We start from the raw sequence: 19,927 nt of genomic DNA, 5'->3' as shown, positions 1-19,927 counted from the left end.
AATGTGAAAAAATTGTACAATGTCTTTAAAGCAAATATTCTGAAGTGTTGGTGCATTAATATGAAAAAAATTGTAAAAAAACAACAATGACAAGACATTACATCTTGAAATAAATATTTACACAAATAACTTAATGTTTTTCCAGTGGGAGGCTCATCATATCCTACCTTCGCCTTTTCCACAAGATTCTTGATCTTCTGCAGTGAGGCCTTGTCAAAGGTGAACACCTCTAGCCCCTCCTCCTTTTCCTTGAGCCACGCCCTCAACTTCTCGGCCTGCTCGTTGAAGCCCTGCCACTGCTTGATGGTGGTGTCGATGATTGCCTTCCTCTGATTGGCTCGTCTCACCACGCTCTGCCACTGGTTGGCCAATAGGATGAGCTTCTGTTGGAACTGCTCCTTGTTCTCTATGTCGCCGTCGTTCATCATCGTCTGCCCGTCGCTGATGATGGCGTGCAGGATTTGCTGTCTGCTGTACGACTCAGCTTCAAATTTCTGAAAAAACACACACACATTTCGAATTATATTATATTTTGCATTATATTATAATTTGTACCATTGCTAACTCGAGGAAGAATGTTTGCCTAAGGCAGATCCAGAGAAAACAGTTCCTTTCATGGGTTGACAAAATTGCCAAAAGGTAAGGCATTTTTTCTGGTATTTAATTTAGCTGTAACAATGGGATATGTATTTCATAAAGAAACCTCTTCCAATTATGGAAACTATCTACACATGATAACTGGTGACTATGAACATCAATACCAGTAAATAAACTAGAAAAGGGCTGCATACACTGATGTGCCCTAAACAAATGTTTGGACACTGTGAAATCCACTTTATACTTCTACAAAGGACAAAAAGACAAAATGCCCAAATTGCGTGCAGTCATAATGCTTTCCAAGACAATCGTCTACACCATATATATGTTGTATTACACATGTGTAATATAAAAAAATATGTATAGATTATTATATGGAGAAAGTGTGCCCCGAAAAGTGTGTGTTTCAAACTCCTCTTTAGTTACTGGGTACTTTCACAGTTGCATGACCTAGATGTGTAGCCGATTTTAAAGGAGGGAATTTTAAAAAAAGACAAGTTTTGGCAGAATTATGGCCCTTTGTATGTTGTCCTACTGTAGAATATATAGTTTAAAAATGGTTCAACTTCTCTAACAGTTAGGCAGATTTGCTTCAAACTTTCACAGTTGAATGTGTAGATGAAAGCATTATGACTGCACGCAATTTTGGCATTTTGTCTTTTTGTCCTTTGTAGAAATATAAAATGGATTTCAGAGTGTCCAAACATTTGTTTATGGTGCATCAGTGTATGCAGCCCTTTTCTGCACATGCATTAAAACCCTTTTTAGCAGAGTGCCACTCATATATATTAAGCATATTTTGCGTACCGAACAATCAAGTTATCAACAGGAAATTATATCACAAAGTTGAGTTGACAATAGTCAAATGACATTCCTCACCTCACATTTCTTCTGCTGAGCAAGAAGATCAATGAGGTTTCCCGCTATTTCTGTGGAGAGATCTGCCTCAGTCTGGGCCAGGAACGTCATCCAGGTGTCACACTTGGACGTAAAGTCCTGCTGCACTAGCAGCAACCCCTGAAGGGCTTTGCACCTCTCCTTGGTCTCTGCATAGAGTGCCTGCCACTTGTGGTTCAAGTCCTGGAGGTCCGCCGCGGAAGTCTCGTTCAGGGCTAGCCTATAGCCGAGATCGTTGAGTGCATCCAGTTGAGTGGAGTTATCGTTAAATTGAGTGCAGAGTTCCTTCAAATGATCCAGTCTGTTACTGAGGGCTTGCATGTCAGCTGAACGATTTGGATCCTCCATGCCCAGAATCCTTTGCGCCTGGGAGACGAATGCTTGAACATTCTCAAAGGCTTCCTGAAATCGCCGTTGCTGGGATAAATCCCCTTGCAGACTCTGAACATGTTTTGCAAGCTTCTGTCTTAGGGTTAGCAGGCGTTGCTCTAGTGATGAAAGCTTTGAGGTAATGTTGACTATTGATGAAGGGTCCATGTGTTTTGTCACATCCTCACCCACCCGGTACAGATTGGCCAGTTGGGACTGGAACTGGTCTAAATCTCTCTGAAGAGTCTGAAAATAGTAAAAGCATGATAAATTAAATCGATAATAATCCTTGAAAGTATTTAGAGTTTTTGCATTAATACTTATTATTTTTCAACAGCCTTCAGGGCCTATCCTATTATCTTTCAAAACATCATTTGTTCACCATTTAACCACTCACTGTACATGCTACATATCTTTATAATGCATTTATAACTTACATACAGAATTTTGGTATACTTCATGATAATGAAATGTGTTCAAGAGATATTATTTCCTCTCTTTTTCCATTAATAATTATAAAATATCGCATTTTTTTACGATTCTATCTGTCCGTAGTTTACAAAAACGTATTCTCCAATTTTTGGAAAAACCCAAATCTGATCTAAAAATGGCGATAGTATAAAGCTAAAGTTTATACGATCGTTGTTATACTATCGATTTTCACCTGGTAATAGGATAAAGAATATATTTGTAGATGTCTCAAGAGAAATATAATATTTATCTATTGGCAACACTTAACAAGAGTTCCGCTGTCTGATACATATGCCCCCAAACAGGGCTTTGAACTAATGACCTCAATTTCAATCGGGGTCATCTACTGTCCAAGGCCAATACAAACGTGAAGTATGCAGCCAATTCGTTGACAATTTATTGATAGGAAACAATTTTCACACTTATTGTGACAGTGACCTCGACCTTATGAACAAAATTTCAAAATGGGTCATCTTCTGTACAAGGCCAATGCACATGGGAAGTATCAAGCCAATTGGTCAATTCATTGACGAATTATTCATCAGAAACGATTTTTGCACTTATTGTGACAATGACCATGACCTTTGACCTAGTGACCCCAATTTCAATAGGGGTCATCTACTGTCCAAGTTCAATACACATGGGAAGTATCAAGCCAATCGGTCAAATTGTTGATTAGTTATTGATCGGAAACGATTTTCCCACTTATTGTGACAGTGACCTTGACCTTTGACTAAGTGACCCAAATTTCAATAGGGGTCATCTACTGTCCAAGGCCAATGCACATGTGAAGTATCAAGCCAATCAGTCAATTCGTTCATGACTTATTAATCGAAAATAATTTTCACACTTATTGTGACAGTGACCTTGACCTTTGACCTAGTGACCCCGATTTCAATAGGGGTCATCTACTGTCCAATACACATGTGAAGTATCAAGCCTATCGGTCAATTCGTTGACAAGTTATTGATCGGAAACGAACTGGTCTACTGACAGACCGACCGATATCCAGCAAAACAATATACCCCCTCTTCTTCCAAGGGGGGCATAAAAAATGCAAACTAATCTTTGACACTTACATAACTAATAACTCAGCACCACTTTGTCAGCTATGGTCAAGGGCAAATAACCCAGGAATGTGTAATAGGCATGCCATAGTGCCCTGCATATCTACACTTAAGAGTTTTAACATATTATTAACTTCGTTGCTTGAGGAACGTTGAAGAGGTTTGCTGCACAAACCCCGAACATCCACAAACACAAACCATTGTTACACTGACCCCCAAACTGAGTGACTCCAAAATTTCAAACGAAGTCATAATTACACACCTGGCAGTTTCTAAGATTTGCGTCTCGCCGCACACGCTCCTCCTTTCCGTACAACAACTCGTCACAGAGTTTCTCCTTAGAATCCAGCCATGTCCTGGCTGAGCTAAACTCCTCCTCATATATGTTCCATTGTTCCAGGCAGTCCCGGAACTTCCCGGTCCGGGTTTGAAGGTCACCATACACGCTTTGCCAGCGCTGTTGAAGGTCTGACTGGGTTTTCTTCACTTCCTGTCTCGTGGTGGGTTCGCACACTTCTGATAGTCTAGTTGCGAGTTTGGTGTATCTGTCAAAACGCGGTGATTGGCGGTCCATTTCTTTAATCAGATTCTGAAAATATCAATTTGTGAAACAAAATGTTAGATATTGGAACATATTTGAATTTCAGTAATTCAAAGGGACAAAAAATAAAATCTGTTAGTATCTCTTAAAGCCCTTGTGATTCTTACCTCAAGTTTCTCAACCTGTATTTTGAGGGTTGCGAGGTCTCCACCAATGAGAGCGTAGCGCTGCAGACAGTACTCGGTCTCTGCAAGGGTCTGAGTGACCGCCTGCATTTCACCATGGTAACCGTCCCACTGGGACAGGATGTCCTCGAGCAGCTTGTTAACCTGCAAGAGCGGCAGATGAGAATTTTATTTATTTATTTATATTTTCTACAATTTAATCTAGACAACACTTAAGACATATACATTAAGCCCTTCACAACTCAGATACGCACTATGACTGGTTTGTAGTCCATGAGAAAATCAAACTAAAGGTAAGACCTTTCTTACTAGATTCAAGTTTTAAAGGCTTCATTTCCAACCCTAAGATACTGATGTGCAGCAAACATCATACAACCTGAACAGACTCGCAGGTTGTTGTTTTCATGCGTGCTGCATATAGACATTTTCAAGTTGCTTCTGAGTGGCAAAATGTTTACAAATAAAACATACTAAACACTTTTGATTAGCAAATGTTGATTACTATTTGTATTGTTTATATTGAGATTTTGATAAAGATTTTACATAAGTCTAGGGCTAGAATCAGTTTATACTTTAATTATACAGTATCCAATAATGCTGCCAAGCGCCAGTATCTCATGTAGAACAGCTTTTAACAGCCATTTGATTTCGTTGGCTTAATATAAGCCAAAAAAAAGAGCTTTGTTACAACTGAACCAGGCTTCATGAACTTACATTTATCTCCACTTAAAATACTGACATTTGAGAAATGCTTTTAATATTTGAGCTTGTATTTCCGTTGTTTGCATCATACGGCTAATCTATAAGATTAAGTCTAAATTTGGGCTGTTGAATGTTCATAGCCATCAAGCTGAGCCCATTTAGTTTGTTACCTGGGTAACGTTGCCGTCCAACTTGAGTTTCTCGTCTGCCAGGCTGCGCATGTTGGTGTGTATGCACTGTCGAACCTGTGGTGATTCCTCGCTGAGTTGTATCAGTGTGTCACCGAGCTCTCTTACATGGTTCACGTCTCCTTCCTTCAGACGCAGTGTTGTCTGCAGCGCCTTAAAAGCAACATATACAAATAAGCCTTGTTCCAGGTAAACTGGCTTTCATGAATGTGCTTATAGTGTCGTCCGAGATAAGCCTGTGCAGTTCACACAACCTGCGATTTTATCTTTTAATAACACTTACCAAAATATTTCAACAGAACATTTTACCAGTAACTATTACACCATTAAACAGCCCACTATGTTTGCAATAAATGTTTTTGAAAAACATATTGTTGTTACACATTAGACAAATTTAAGTTACTCCAAAATTACAATTTTGAATGGGACTTCTGCCCCCACTAAAACCATCTTTGTAAATGGGAAAATACCGATATTTAAAACCACAAACAAAGACAAAAACAACAACCATCAAGCAATCAAAGAAATTTTACCTTTACATCTTTCAGCGTCTGCCGCACACTAACTTCATGCCCGATGAGTCGATACTTTTTCAGTTTATCTTCCTGCTCATGGAACCACTCAACCAATCGAGTGATAGACCTCTCAAACTCCTCCCACTTATTATGTACCGCCTCCAGAGATTTCAGCCTATCAGACACATGCTTGCTGACTTCCAGCCAGCGCCCGTTGAGCACGCCCAGCCTCTCTGAGAACTCGTTCCGCTCGGCGGGCGGCGGTCCATCCAGGTCATCCTTGGGTTGAAGGACTTCTTGGTTGACGAAGTCCACTGTGAGCTGTTTACTGGACAGGTCTATCTTGTAGGACTGAAAATGCACAGAAAACATATAACATATCAATCCTTATGTTAAACCTTAATAAATTTATGCAAATCATTTTTATTCATAATTTTAAAGTATTTGTTAGCAAAAAGACAGCAACACCAATTTCAGCAAAATCAACGCATTTTTTCCCAATCCGAAGGGACCCAGCCCCATTCCAAACAAGAGGGCCAAGATGGCCCTAGTTTGCTCACCTGAGAGGAGTCGGTTCATTCAATCTTTACCTAATGTCAAACTTGACCTAGATATTGACCAGACAAACATCCTGGTCAAGTTTCATCATTATTGAACCAAAACTCTGGCGTAGGGAGTGTTTTTGTTTTTGTAAGATTTGAAATGTTGACCTATGTTTTGAGTTGACCCCCCTTACCAAACATCAAACTTTGCTTACAAGGATTTTGTATAATATAATGAAAATTTGGACAATCTAAGGGCAATAATTATGGCATTAATTATGTGATTTTGCTCATCATCAAACTTGACTGAGATCTTTCAGCAACTTTGATAAAGAATGCTCGAGAAAAGTGAATGCTAGAGTGTTTACAAACCAAATGTGGACAGACAGATAGCGGACAAAGACCAATCCAAAAACCTCACCTGAGCAATCAGGTGAGCTCAAAAGTGTGTTTCACCGATCTGAGCCATTTTCTAACTTGTCCAAGAAATCAATAAAACCAATGTATTGACTAAGTTTCACGATGATTTGGCAAAAAATGTGACTTCTATAGTGTTCGATCACAAGGTTTCTCTCTATATAGTCACATAAGGAAAACTGCCCCATCCCCCTGGCAGCCATGTTTATTGACCCATCGGGACCATTTGCGAACTCATCTGAGATATATATAATACCAATCATTTCACCAAGTTTCATGATTATTGGGCAAAAAATGTGACTTCTAGAGTGTTCACAAGCTTTTTTTACTATATAAATATAAGAAAACTGCCCCCCCCCCCCCGGCAGCCATGTTAATCAACTGACCGGAACCATTTTTTAACTCAACTCTCGTATCATGAAAACAAATCGCCTACTGAATGTAATAAGTCATGTAACTGACATTTTTATAAATTTTTACTTTTTGCCATTTTTGTGTGTATTAAGGTGACATACATCAACTGTTAAAATATTAAGTCAACCTTTTTGGTAAAAATAATGTTTTTATCAAATTTTTGAAATTGACATAACAAACACATGTCATTTTCTGAATGCAAAAAGTAGCGTAACTGACATTTTGTTAAATTTTCAGGAGAAGCAAAAAAATGTTCTATTTAAATAATAAACATGTTTCCGTATTCAAATTTTCTGAGTAGTATTATAATAACACTTGAAAAACGAAACAAAACTCCAAATTGATATGTCTTTTTTAAAACAATAAAAAATTAAGAAAGGAGCAGTTACCATAATTTTCTACACTGAAATATTTTGAGCGCAAAAATAACGTAAGTGATCTTACTGTATTTTTGAAATGTCTGAAAATATGCTTTCCTGAACAATTCACAAAATGTCAGTTACCCTAGTTATTACATTCAGTAGACGAAATGTTCTGACCAAATTTCATGAAATTTGGGCCAAAAATTTGACTTCTAGAGTGTTCACATGTTTTCACTATATACATATAGAGAAAAATACTCGCCCACTGGCGGCCATGTTTTTCACCAATCTGGACCATTTTCGAACTTGTCCGAGATATCAATAAAACCAATGTTATGACCAACTTTCATGATGATTGGGCAAAAATTGTGACTTCTAGAGTGTTTGCAAGGTTTCTCTATAGCCAAATAAGGAAAACTGCCCCACCCACTGGCGGACATGTTTTTCAACAGACCGGAACCACTTTTGAACTCAACCAACATATCATTAAGACAAACATTTTGACAAAGTTACATGAAAATAGGGCATGAAATGTGACTTCTACAGTGTTTACAAGTTTTTTCCTTTTTTTGACCTAGTGACCTAGTTTTTGACCCGGCACAACCCAGTTTCGAACTCGACCGAGATTTCATTGGGACGAAGCTTCTGACCAAGTTTCATGAAGATCGGACAATAAATGTGGCTTCTAGAGTGTTTACAATCAAATGTGGACGGACGGATGGACGGACAAAGACCAGTCACAAAAGCTCACCTGATTGCTCAGGTGAGCTAAAAAAACACCGCACACTACATGAAAACGGATGGCCGAGTGGTTTACGTGCTAGACTTACTCCAAGAGTCAGTGGTTCGAGCCCACATTAGAATTACTTTTTATTCTTTCTTTCTTATGTCTTTAAATTCTTGTTATATACTGGAGATATTTAGTTGAATGCTTATTTATGAAAAACTTAATTATACGCCAAAATCTGTTAAATGGTACCTTAAAGCAAACAAAAAAACTAAATGCGGTAAATTTTCAAAATTATGGTATTGCTACAGAATTATTTTTTTTCAAAGCATGCAAACCTTGTATTTCTTAAGCAGCACTTCCATATCACCAAGATTCTTGAGAGGCTTAGACTTCTCGTCAGCCAGGGTTTCCTCGATCTCTGTCAACCAGGCGTTAAGCTCGCCGAGCGCCTGACGGGACGGCATCAGATCCATCTGTGCCTGGTGCAGATACTCCTCGCTGTTGTTGATGTCGTGCTCCAGGTGCGCCCACTCATGCTCCAGGTGGCGTGTGCGATCCTGCAGGTCGGCCGTCTGGTACACCTTGTTCTGGAGCAGCTGGTTGCCGATGGAGAGCACCTTCTCCTTCAGGGGCAGCTGGTCCTCTACGTCTTTACGGAATTCCTAAAAAAAGTTTAAACATGTTTATTTTAGCTCCATTGCAGCCAAAGTCTAAGGCTTATTGAAATACTGTGAAGTCTGTTTCAAGGGGTAGAACCAGTATTTGGTGTCTTTCTGGGAGATCATTGCGGGAATGCCGAAACAAGCAAGGTTCTTTTTTCCTACAGTCATATGTCAATACTGGGGATGTTGTTTAGCCTCATAAAGTGATTGTGGTAAAAATGAAGGATTATACAAGTACATGCTGTAGATGGGCAATCTTTCAGTAACAACAAGGTGTAGCAAATGGCATAATAATTAAACTTTCCACAGTACAAATAATACAGTTACAGTCAGCTAGCATTATATGACTCAAACAAAACTCTATTAAATGATAAAAGTTGGGGTCCCTCCATTGGAAAGGCCTATGCCTAGCATTGAGGGCTTCAATTAGTCTGATGGGTTAAGGTCCAATAAATTATGGAGTTTCACAATTACAGTCCCTAATACTTCTAACAAAGCCTTACCAATATTTTATCTATTTTCCCTCTAACGGTTGCTATACTCTTCATGTCTGAGGATGACAGTTGTTTAATACTATTGAGTTTTGAGCGAGCAGCAGTCAGCCAGGATTTCAAGATGGCTGCCTCGGCTTCGAATACTTGCAATTGGTCACCAAGTGATTGGGATCTGTTAAAATCAATTGATACTCATGTCATTCATTATTGCTTTTTTGTAAAGTTATATTAAGATTTGCATATGAGGATAGTGTTCAGGTATTCAGAACATGTAATGTATACTCCCAGCAATATAAACAGTACTTGAGAAAAATATGCTCGCAAGCTACATTTAATACCTTTACAAGCATGATAATTACAATTTAATTACAATAGAAACTTGCAGAAGTGCTGCAATTCACTTCCAATAATGAAGGAAAATGTCATCTTGTCTGAGACCAATATTGCAAGCAGCAATTCCACTTACAACTGCATCAGGTCATTATATGAGCCGTGCTCTGTGAAAAGGGGGTTTAATGCATGTGCGTTAAGTGTTGTTTCAGATTAGCCTGTGCAGTCAGCACAGGCTAATCAGAGACGGCACTTTCCGCCTTAACTTGATATTTACTAAGAAGAGAATTTCTTGAAGCGAAAAATAAAATACAAGTGGAAAGTGTTTTCCCTAATTAGCCTATGCAAACTGCACAGGCTAATCTGGGACGACACTCTACGCACATGTATTAAACCCCATTTTCACAGAGCACAACTAATATATTCTACACAAGGCAAGAGATCGTACTGCCCAATTACCTCTTCAGTTCATGTGAAAGCTCGGTGTTAAGATCCACCCATTTCTCCGCAATTTCCGTCACAAGCATTTCCAAGCCCGGACAATTAACACTATGCAACAACTGCTTCCCCTTGTCAACCACTTGAAACACAACCGGTTTCTCATCAGTTAACTCCCTTTGCAGCCTCTGAAATGTGGTGATCTTATTCTGAATGGTCTGCAGAGTGTCTTGGTTAGCGATAGGCTTTGGTATCTGAGTTTCAAGGTCGCTCAAGAAACGTTGCAATTGGCCGAATTTCTCGTCGAGCTCGCCCCATTGTCGGACGAGACGGTCCAATCGTTGGCCGTGAAGACTGGCCTTGTCTTGAAGGACGTATGTCAGGTTGCTAAGACGCGTGTGTTGTGGCAGGTGCTTCTGCTTGGTTGCCTTGTCACACTGGGCCACCAGGGAGTCCAGCATGGCACGATGAACCTCAAGGTCACTGAAGAAATCCTGGTGGTGGGTAAAATAAAACGGTTTGTAAGAATTGGAATTGTTGTATCATTGAGCTTAATGAATACCAAGACCAGATTGTGAATTAAGTTAACATCAGTGAGCTTAATAAAGAACAGGTCAGAAGACTAGGAGGTGATTAAGGTTATCAACACTGAGCTTTATAAATGCCTGTTTTTATGTATTTTAACCCAATTCTAGTAAATTTACTCATGTTATAACATGTTGACATAAAGATAGTATAATATTATGTAAAGACTGTAGAAACTGTATTGATAGAGACTACAACAATACATTTAAATTGTAAAAAGTGCGACTGTGAACTCATTTCTGTATACAAATGTCATGTGTATATGACAATCAATTGAAATTTGTTAAGGCACAACTCAGTGTTTTGCAAAAAAGGTAAGAATATATAAGTTAAATACTTAATGTGCATTAAATCGCTTTACATTGCATGTGTAAGATCACCCATGATGGAATACAACACACTACAATGCTGCAAGGCAATCGATCTGTTGTCACAAAATTAATGTCTAAACATGCATTTTTTTTTTTAATGAGTAATATTAACACTGATAAATTATTGATTTGCATGTAACTTTGCATTTCGTACCTGATAAGATTTGTAACAAAAACAAAATGATAAGAGCGATTACATTCAAAAGTTAATGTTCAATTTAGATCAAGATTAAACTTCTGTGCCTTGGTTATCGGAATGTTAATTCCTGACTAATCTTTAAGTAAATTTCCTGTCAATACATCAAAGTTCAGGACCAAGTTAATCGTGATTTTTGCAGTTACAGCAAAAAAGGTTTACTGTCATAAATAACAGTAAGATTACATGTTGTAAAGCTAGAATAAGACATCAAACTTAGATTGGACCTTATTTTGGTGTTGTTGTTTTTTTAACATAAAAAAGGAAAGTTCATGTTATTTATGTATGTTTATTATATAAAATGTATACTTTTACCATCATAAGATTTTTTTAAATGACTTTTCATAAAGAATTATAATTGTGTTTTGAACATTGTTGCTGTATTTTGAAACTGCGTTTTTCAAACACAGTTTTGTGGTACATGTACAAATATTAAAATAATATGATTATACATAAATGTGTCTATTTTACATGATAGTGGTCAAAATTCATAAATATCTCAGTTTTTTTAATGATAACAATAAAGAATGACTTCTGACAATGTTAACACCACCTTATGGGCCACGAGTTGCTCCTTGAGGTGCTCTAGATCCCGGACGGAGATCTGCTCGGTCCGCAGCTTGTCGTCTGCCGTCTCCAGGAAGTCCGCATAGTCTGCCAGCAGCTTCTCATACTGCTCCTGGACTGACACAGACTCCTGCAGGGACGCCTTTTTCTCCATCACCTTGGAAACGGGAACATATAAAATATAGAGCCTTGCTCTGGGAAAACGGGGTTTAATTTGTGTGTGTAAGGCCAAGTTCAATGATCAGACAGAAAGTCCAAGGAGCTAGAAAGTAATGATCTTTGAAATATACATGACCCTCGCTCTGGGAAAATTGGGCTTAACCCTTTGCATGCTGGGTAATTTGTCGTCTGCTAAAATTTTGTCTGCAGAATTTCTAAAATTAGCATTTTCTTCGATTTTTTTTCAAAGAATGCTATCAGAATAGCAAACAGTTTGGATCCTGATGAGACGCCACGTTCTGCGGCGTCTCATCTGGATCCAAACTGTTTGCAAAGGCCTTTAAAATTTGGTTCCAGCACTGAAAGAGTTAATGCATGTGTGTCAAGTGTCGTCCAAGATAAGCTTAAACACAGGCTAATCAGGGACTACTTTGAGCCTTACTTGGATTTTGGCTAAGAAAATTCCTTTTTAAGCAAAATTACCATAGAAGCTGAAAGTGTCATCACCGATAAGCCTTTGGGGACTGCATGAACACGCTAATCTAGGACGACAATTTACGCACATATGCATTTAGACATTTTTTTTATGTGGAAATATTCAGAAATCAGGACATTTTTCAGAGAGGCTAAACTTAGTGCGGTAAACATTTGTACTGTCTTTTCTCAAGCCAACAGGATTAAGTAAAGATCTTCAGAAATTGGTTTTATTGGAACTATTTCTATGTTGTTCAGTCTACAGGTCAGTACATTAGGAATTCACAGAGCTTTGCAAATATGTGTTCTGTTGTAGAAGAGATACACAGTGGCCTAAATCTCCTTTGTATATTAAGTAAGTCAAAGCCAGCAGATACCAAATTAATGTAGGAACACTGTTAAATTATGAGTTATGAGATTTCCTCTGTATAGTTTATTACAGAATACAAACAAATACCAACTAAGTTCTCAGTGCAAATTGCAAAAGAAATCATATTGTATACTCCTTACCCCGGTACTTAAAAGGCTCTTTATCTAAGCCATAGCATACTCACATACAATCACATCAGGTATGCTTATTGATACCTTTATAAGATTATATAATGAAGAAATGTCTGTAAAAAAGAAATTACAAAGAAAACATTACTTGTCTCTATACCTTACAGGACCACCAGGATAAATACGATGCTTGCTTCTCAGATGTCCACATTAATAAACCAAACATTACTGTCAATGTAAAGGATATATAGCAGTGTGTAACTATTCTAATTTCTATGGCCAACAATTAGTTTGCCAACCATGTAAGGTTACACAGTACAATATCTGCTTGTCAATATTAACACATGGGTTAAATATTTTATCAAAATGACCTGTATTCATTTTATGACATGGGTTATGGATTAAGAAGATCATAATTATGCGGGTACAGTAAGATGAAATACAAAATAAACATGTTATCATAAGAATTAAAAAAATATAACAATTAATACAATAGATGTAGATCTATGATTATAATTAACTTGAGAATTATTATTCAGAGCACCAATTATAATATTTGCTGTAAATACACATTTTATGCATGTACTGTCATTAAAAATGAATATAAATAAATGAAAACCTTAATCAATATTAAATCCACATTTCAAAATGTCTTTCTATTTTCACATTCAGGAACTCCAGTTCAATATCCACATAATATCCATTTTTTATCCTGTCACACTCACAATACAGACAACCAATTTTCCTATCGAGTATGTGAACATGCTCCCTTTCCATTGGTTATTATTACCCAAAAAGCACGACCCAGACCTATCATTTATTGGATATAGATATCAACATAAATAAACCACGAGTATGCAATAAATACCACAAATAGATAAGAGGTTACAAGTCAATTATCAAGCCATAATTGGTCACAAAAACCCTCTGGCAGTAAAAGGCGAATCTTTTGGTCAGTTTATCTCTGGAGTAACAATTGGGGGTTAAATTAAAGTGCAAATATTTATCTTTGCTTACTTGGGATTTTGAATCCCACTTTAAAATATTCATTGTAGTATGCAGTGTAAATATAGATATAAATTTTCACTTGGCACGGTGAATGTTTGTAAAGGGTGAAGATTAATTGTAAGGTAAATACACAACCTGCCAGTAAACCTTTTGTGCTGAGAAAAAAAAGATAATAAATGTAAAACTGATTCATTGAAATCAAATGAAAGAAATTTCTTTACAAATAGATAAGCAATACTTATGATAGTGCAAAAAACATATCTACGCTGGGCCACCTCAATAAAATTCACTAAAAGGAATTTAAGGCTGCCATTTAAAATAATGTGAATATTAATATAAATTAGATTTTATTTTTTTTAATATTTATAAGTCATTGAGGTTTTATTGTACAATTACAATGGAAAGTGTTGGTTTTTTTCAAATTTATTGTTAATGTATTTGCTATCTTCTTTTACAAATGGGTACATATATGCATGATCTTACTTTATTTATATTATGACTTTGCAAATGCACTTTTAGTAAAAGTTGTAGATTTTTGTTTTTGTGATAAAGGAATGCTTGTACAAAATAATAACTATACAAGCATTACATAATGATGTCTTGTCAACTGATACAATTTAGAAATGAGTCAATAGCTTCCAAATTTATTATTACTTCTCACAATATTATTTATTTACCTGAATATAATAAATAATTTAATTATTGCTGTCACACTTTCCTAAAATAACTATTTAAGTATGAAGCAATTGTACTTCATGCAGTGTACACAATGCTTTCAATATCTATTGACTATTGGGAATAAGCTATTCTTTAATAAATGGCAGTGTCAACATATGCATTATGTGTAACAGCTAATAAGCTTGCTCCATGTCAAATAAATTGATGACAATAAGGTTGTATTTCTTGCATGTGTATGGATGTTTTCAATCCTGTTCGATACTCAAATACAGCATTTAAACTTATGTGGAGTGGTTCAAACTCATGACTTTGAATATGAATAATAAATAAATATTGTGAGCATGTATAGTTTAATTGACTTTTAAAGGTCCAACCAAATGACCCACGTTCTGGGACAATTTGACTTTTTAATGCATGTCTATAAAGTGTTATCCCAGCTCAGCCTGTGCAGTCTGCAAAGGCTAATCTGAGAAGACACTTGTTGACTTATCTGCATTTTTGTTTAGATGAGACAAACAAAAAATTCCACAAAAGTGGAAAATGTTTTCCCTGATTAGCCTATGCACATTTCACAGACTAATATGGAATGCCACTACGCACATGCATTAAGCCCAGTTTATAGAGAACAAAACAATTTAACAATGACTGCCTTATGTCATGGAAGTGACTTTGATGGGAGCAGTTTTATGTCATCCTGATTAGCTCAGTTGGACAATATTTTCCCTGATAGCCCCTTGGTCACAGGTCCAAGACCCAAGCTCTGATAGCCCAATGATCAAAGGCCGAAGACCCAAGCTCTGATTGCCCCATGGTCACAGGTCCAAGACCTGAGTCTGATAGCCCCATGGTCACAGGTCCAAGACCCGAGCTCTGATAGTCCCATGGTCACAGTTCCAAGACCCGAGCTCTGATAGTCCCATGGTCACAGTTCCAAGACCCAAGCTCTGATAGTCCCATGATCACAGGTCCAAGACCTGAGCTCTGATAGCCCCATGGACACAGGTCCAATGCCCGACCTATGACAGCTCCATTGTCACAGGTCCAATACCAGAGCTCTGATAGCCCCATGGTCACAGGTCCAAGACCCGAGCTCTGATAGCCCCATGGTCACAGGTCCAAGACCCAAGCTCTGATAGGCCCGTGGTCACAGATCCAAGATCAAAGCTCTGATAGCCCCATGGTCACAGGTCCGATGCTCGAGCTCTGATAGCCCCATGGTCACAGGTCCAAAACCCAAGCTCTAATAGCCCCATGATCGCAGACATAAGATTCAAGCTCTGATAGCCCCATGGTCACAGGTCCAAGAACCGAGCTCTGATAGCCCCAAGGTCACAGGTCCAAAACTCGAGCAGGCTGCACAATAGTATTGACCATCGCCAACAGCTATGCATTTTGTGCTATGGCAGATGAGAATCCCTCTCTGTACAATAATTGATTCTGTATTTAAGACAGATGGCAACAATTAAACTCAATTCAATTTAAATAGAATATGTTTTTAAGAAGACTCAATAAACATGAAATCAGAATAATATGACATTTAGCGCTTAAAATACTGGAAAAGAAAATGATGAACTGGTAGTAGTTAAAACAAATATGATCATAAGCTGGTCAATGAGTTCAATTTGCTTTATAATCAAATAATTAAACCCTTGCTTCACCTTTGCTATTAACTTATACAGCTGTCAGTATTATCACACAGGGGAATGCAAACTATTCCGTTTTATCATACCACAACAACCAACCATCTTAATACTCCACTATATGCAACCAGCATTAAACCAGAACAGCCTACAAGTTACTCAAAGTCTGTTCAGATTTTATGCTGTTTGCTGCTCATCAGTATCTTAAGGTTGAAAATGAAGCTTTTAAAACTCGAATCTATTAAGAAAGTCTTAACTTAAATTTGAGTTTCTAAGTGACTGCAAACAGGTGAAAATGGGCATCTGAGAGGGAATGGGTCAACTTTCATCTAAAAGTCCACAAAGTTTCTCACCTTCCTCTGTATGTCCATGAAGTTGGACTGCAGAGACTCCATCTCGTAAGGGGAGATAATTTCAGGATCCATGGCAGACAACTCTGTACCGAGCTTCTTAACTCCCTCTAACTGCGCCTCACATTTCTTCATCTGACTTTCGATCTTCTGCAAGAACGAGGCCAATAGAAATGTTGAATTCTGTTGGACATTATTGGAGCATGAATGTGAAGTTGATATAAGGATAATTTAACCAAACAGGTAGTTCAGAAACAGTACATGTGTACCAAAAAAAGTCATGAATTATATAAAAACCAATAGACTGTAACCCATAAAAACTGAAGGCTGCTAGGAATATTAGGTTTTGAAGGGAATAAAATATTCATTTGAGAAGGAACAGTCTTTGTTAAAACACACAATTTCTACATATTTTATTTTTTCTACAAATTTAATTACGATTATCAACCATTTAAATTTCAATGCACAGCAATAAATATTTTTATTTGTCATTACTAAGCTATATTATTACATTATCAATATTTAAACAATATCATTGCGAACGATCAAGCCATTGATTCTTCAATCAGTTTAATTTTGTGTTAATGAAAAAATTATTGTACATGCGTTTCTCACATTTTTATCTTTCCTTAAATAATTGCAGAACTGAAACTTTCAAAGTCCCTATGTGAACTGCCATAAATAATTAACAATACGTTAACATAATTTGCCTTTAATTACATTTTAACACAGTTATCTACACCATAAAATAAACATCAAGCAAGAAGTGTTTGTTATAGCAATTCTGTTGATCAGCATATATCAAATACATCAATTGGCTCTTTTAGATGATTTGAACATTTTACAATTTGTAAAATGTTAGAGCACTTTTCTTAATTGAAAGTACGTAATCCACATTTCACAAGTTCAAGACAGTAAGTTTGATATGCAGTAAACAAAGCCCTGAACGGTTAAGAAGGGTTCAATTATCCATAGTATGAACAAGATCATGAAAAGGTGATTTTGATTTAGAGAAGATATTTTATGCACTTTTTTAATATGCAAATAAACTTGACCATCCAAATTAACTCTTTCAATGCTGGAACCAAATTTTGAAAGTCTATGCAAACAGTTTGGATCCAGATGAGACGCCACAGAACGTGGCGTCTCATCAGGATTCAAACTGTTTGCTATTCTGATAGTATTCTTGGAAAAAAATCGAAGAAAATGCTAATTTTAGAAATTCAGCAGACGACATTTTAGCAAACGACAAATTTCCCAGCATGCAAAGAGAGGATCCAGATAAGACAGGATCCAGTTCAGAGTGTTTCCACTGGATATAATATATTGCCAATGGTAACGAACATTCTCTTACATTTAGTAGAATATTGGCTTTTGAATAAACTTAAAGTAGCAAAACATTTTAAACAAACACTATTTGAATTGTACAGAATTATTTATCCTTAAAAATAATGTCAATACATCCCCTGTTGTTTCCCTACTTATTTATTCACAATTTACAAAACATATATTTCACTTACTTAACAGTACTGATTTACCTTTACAATAACACATTGTGTCAAAAAATTCTTAAATTATATCAGGTTGTTTTTTTACAGTTACTCTTTCCAATATTTTGTTTGAAATGCAATACCATAACAAATTGAGCTTCATTAAGTAGCATTATTTGTATGTATTATTTATTTTACATGTTCATGCATACAAATGCTTGCTGGTGTACTACACAAATGATAAATGTATGCTAAATAGATGAGATAAAAAAATACTGATATAATATATGAATGAATATTGTATATACATGTGCATAAAATTCAAACAATGCAAACACCAAATACACACAGTTATAAAGACATGCAGTGTTATTTAAAAGAAAGAAAATGTGTACATCACAAATGTACAAGTATAAGTCCTTTTTTTTTTTAACTAGTATACAATAATCTTGGTTTAATTAAGTGTTTTTTTACTTAACAATAATGAACACTTCAGAATGTAGTAAATACAACCATTATTGACCTTTTCTGAGGATAAAAATTATACCACTAAACTCAATTACCTTAATTACTCTATGTTTTCGGACACTTAAAAATATTAATTTTTTTTTGTGTCCGAAAACTTAGATACCAAAAATATTTAAAAAATACAGGTGTCCTAAAACTAAGAGTCGAAAATTGAAGTGTCCGAAAATAGCGTCAATTGTATCAACGACTACCGGTAATAGCACGCGTTTGTAAAATACCATGCTGTATAGTATAAATAACAGTTATATATGTTTGCACTGCATTTTAAATAATTTTAAATGCTTAATTTATTTGACAGAAAGTTACTACAAGGTTGTACTTTGACCAACGACTTCAAAGATGAGCAGGTGATGTACCGATACTCGCTAGTATGAACCTGTAATTAACGCAATAAAAAAAGCAAACTATGAATTCTTTGTTTGTTCATTTCCGATAGTTGTTGTCTAACACCTTCCATTGTTCGTTAAACTTGCAATAGGGTGCATCACACTTTGAAGCGCTTAGTATTTGTCACAGTTATTTTGCTGAGAAGGGGTAGTACCATGGCGGTAGATAATTGAACTGTTAATTGGCACTTCCCCTGGTAATTGTCATAACGCTTATGCTATCAGGGGAAACCATTGTTTAATACCTGTTTACATGGTTATTTACCCAATAATGCAAATGTAATGGTCCGTTGCCCTCAGGCATACACCTACCATGTTTTATGATGTTAATCTGGTTGAAAAACCCCATGATCGAAGTGTCATTAGACATCAAAAACAGGACCGAAATTTGGTAAAATAGCGCTGTAACATATACTGTCCGTAAACTTAGAGGCATTAATTATGGACGAAAACTCGTGTGTCCGAAAATTAAGAGTCACGAAAAATAATTATTTTTGCTAAAAAAGGGGGTGTCCGAAAACTTAGAGTGTCCGAAAACATAGAGTAATTACAGTAACATCACATCAGTTTTAAAGAAGTTTAAAATAACTAAGAACATGTCAGCATTATTGTTAGTTAATTTTGGGCATTTAAAAAAGAAACGTTTTGAAAACAGTGCTTACAAAATTTAAAGCCGCCTTTAATAATATAAGATACATGCCTTGTAAAACATACTATTTTATTGAAATACATTTAATTTATCATGCAAGAAACTTTTTTAAAAAGAGCATCGCATAACTGGTGCCATGCTCGGCTACGGGTGCAGTTTTGAATGAATGAAAGCTTGTCAGATTTTTTTTTTTTTTTTTAAAGGTCACAGTGACCTTGACCTTTTACCTAGTGACCCACAAATGGGTGTGGCGTGTAGAACGCATCAAGGTGCATTTACGTATGAAGTTTCAAAGTTGTAGGTGGAAGCAATTTGATTTTAGAGCCAATGTTCAAAACCTTAACAAAATGTTATGGTTTTAGCATGACGCGGACGGCGGACGTCAGACGACGCGCTGGCTATGACAATATCTCAGGTTTTCTCCGAA

At 36.6% G+C, this 19,927-nt stretch overlaps 1 protein-coding gene across 2 annotated transcripts in view; it reads right to left on the bottom strand.

The window, feature by feature from the left end:
• Positions 1–19,927, bottom strand: part of LOC127873262 (muscle-specific protein 300 kDa-like) — a 229,236-nt gene that overhangs the window by 22,558 nt on the left and 186,751 nt on the right. For both annotated transcript variants that reach the window (XM_052417036.1, XM_052417035.1), the window contains 11 exons: positions 16,451–16,597; positions 11,627–11,797; positions 9,943–10,415; positions 9,163–9,325; positions 8,333–8,659; positions 5,551–5,883; positions 5,000–5,170; positions 4,110–4,271; positions 3,664–3,990; positions 1,477–2,109; positions 168–494 (listed from right to left, as the gene is read on the bottom strand). In XM_052417036.1, coding sequence (XP_052272996.1) covers positions 168–494; positions 1,477–2,109; positions 3,664–3,990; positions 4,110–4,271; positions 5,000–5,170; positions 5,551–5,883; positions 8,333–8,659; positions 9,163–9,325; positions 9,943–10,415; positions 11,627–11,797; positions 16,451–16,597 — 3,234 coding nt within the window. The remainder of the gene's footprint in view (positions 1–167; positions 495–1,476; positions 2,110–3,663; positions 3,991–4,109; positions 4,272–4,999; positions 5,171–5,550; positions 5,884–8,332; positions 8,660–9,162; positions 9,326–9,942; positions 10,416–11,626; positions 11,798–16,450; positions 16,598–19,927) is intronic.

The sequence above is a fragment of the Dreissena polymorpha genome, chromosome 3 (genome assembly GCF_020536995.1).
Source record: "Dreissena polymorpha isolate Duluth1 chromosome 3, UMN_Dpol_1.0, whole genome shotgun sequence".
Classification (NCBI taxonomy): Eukaryota; Metazoa; Mollusca; class Bivalvia; order Myida; family Dreissenidae; genus Dreissena; species Dreissena polymorpha.
This window is presented reverse-complemented; position numbering and strand designations above follow the sequence as displayed.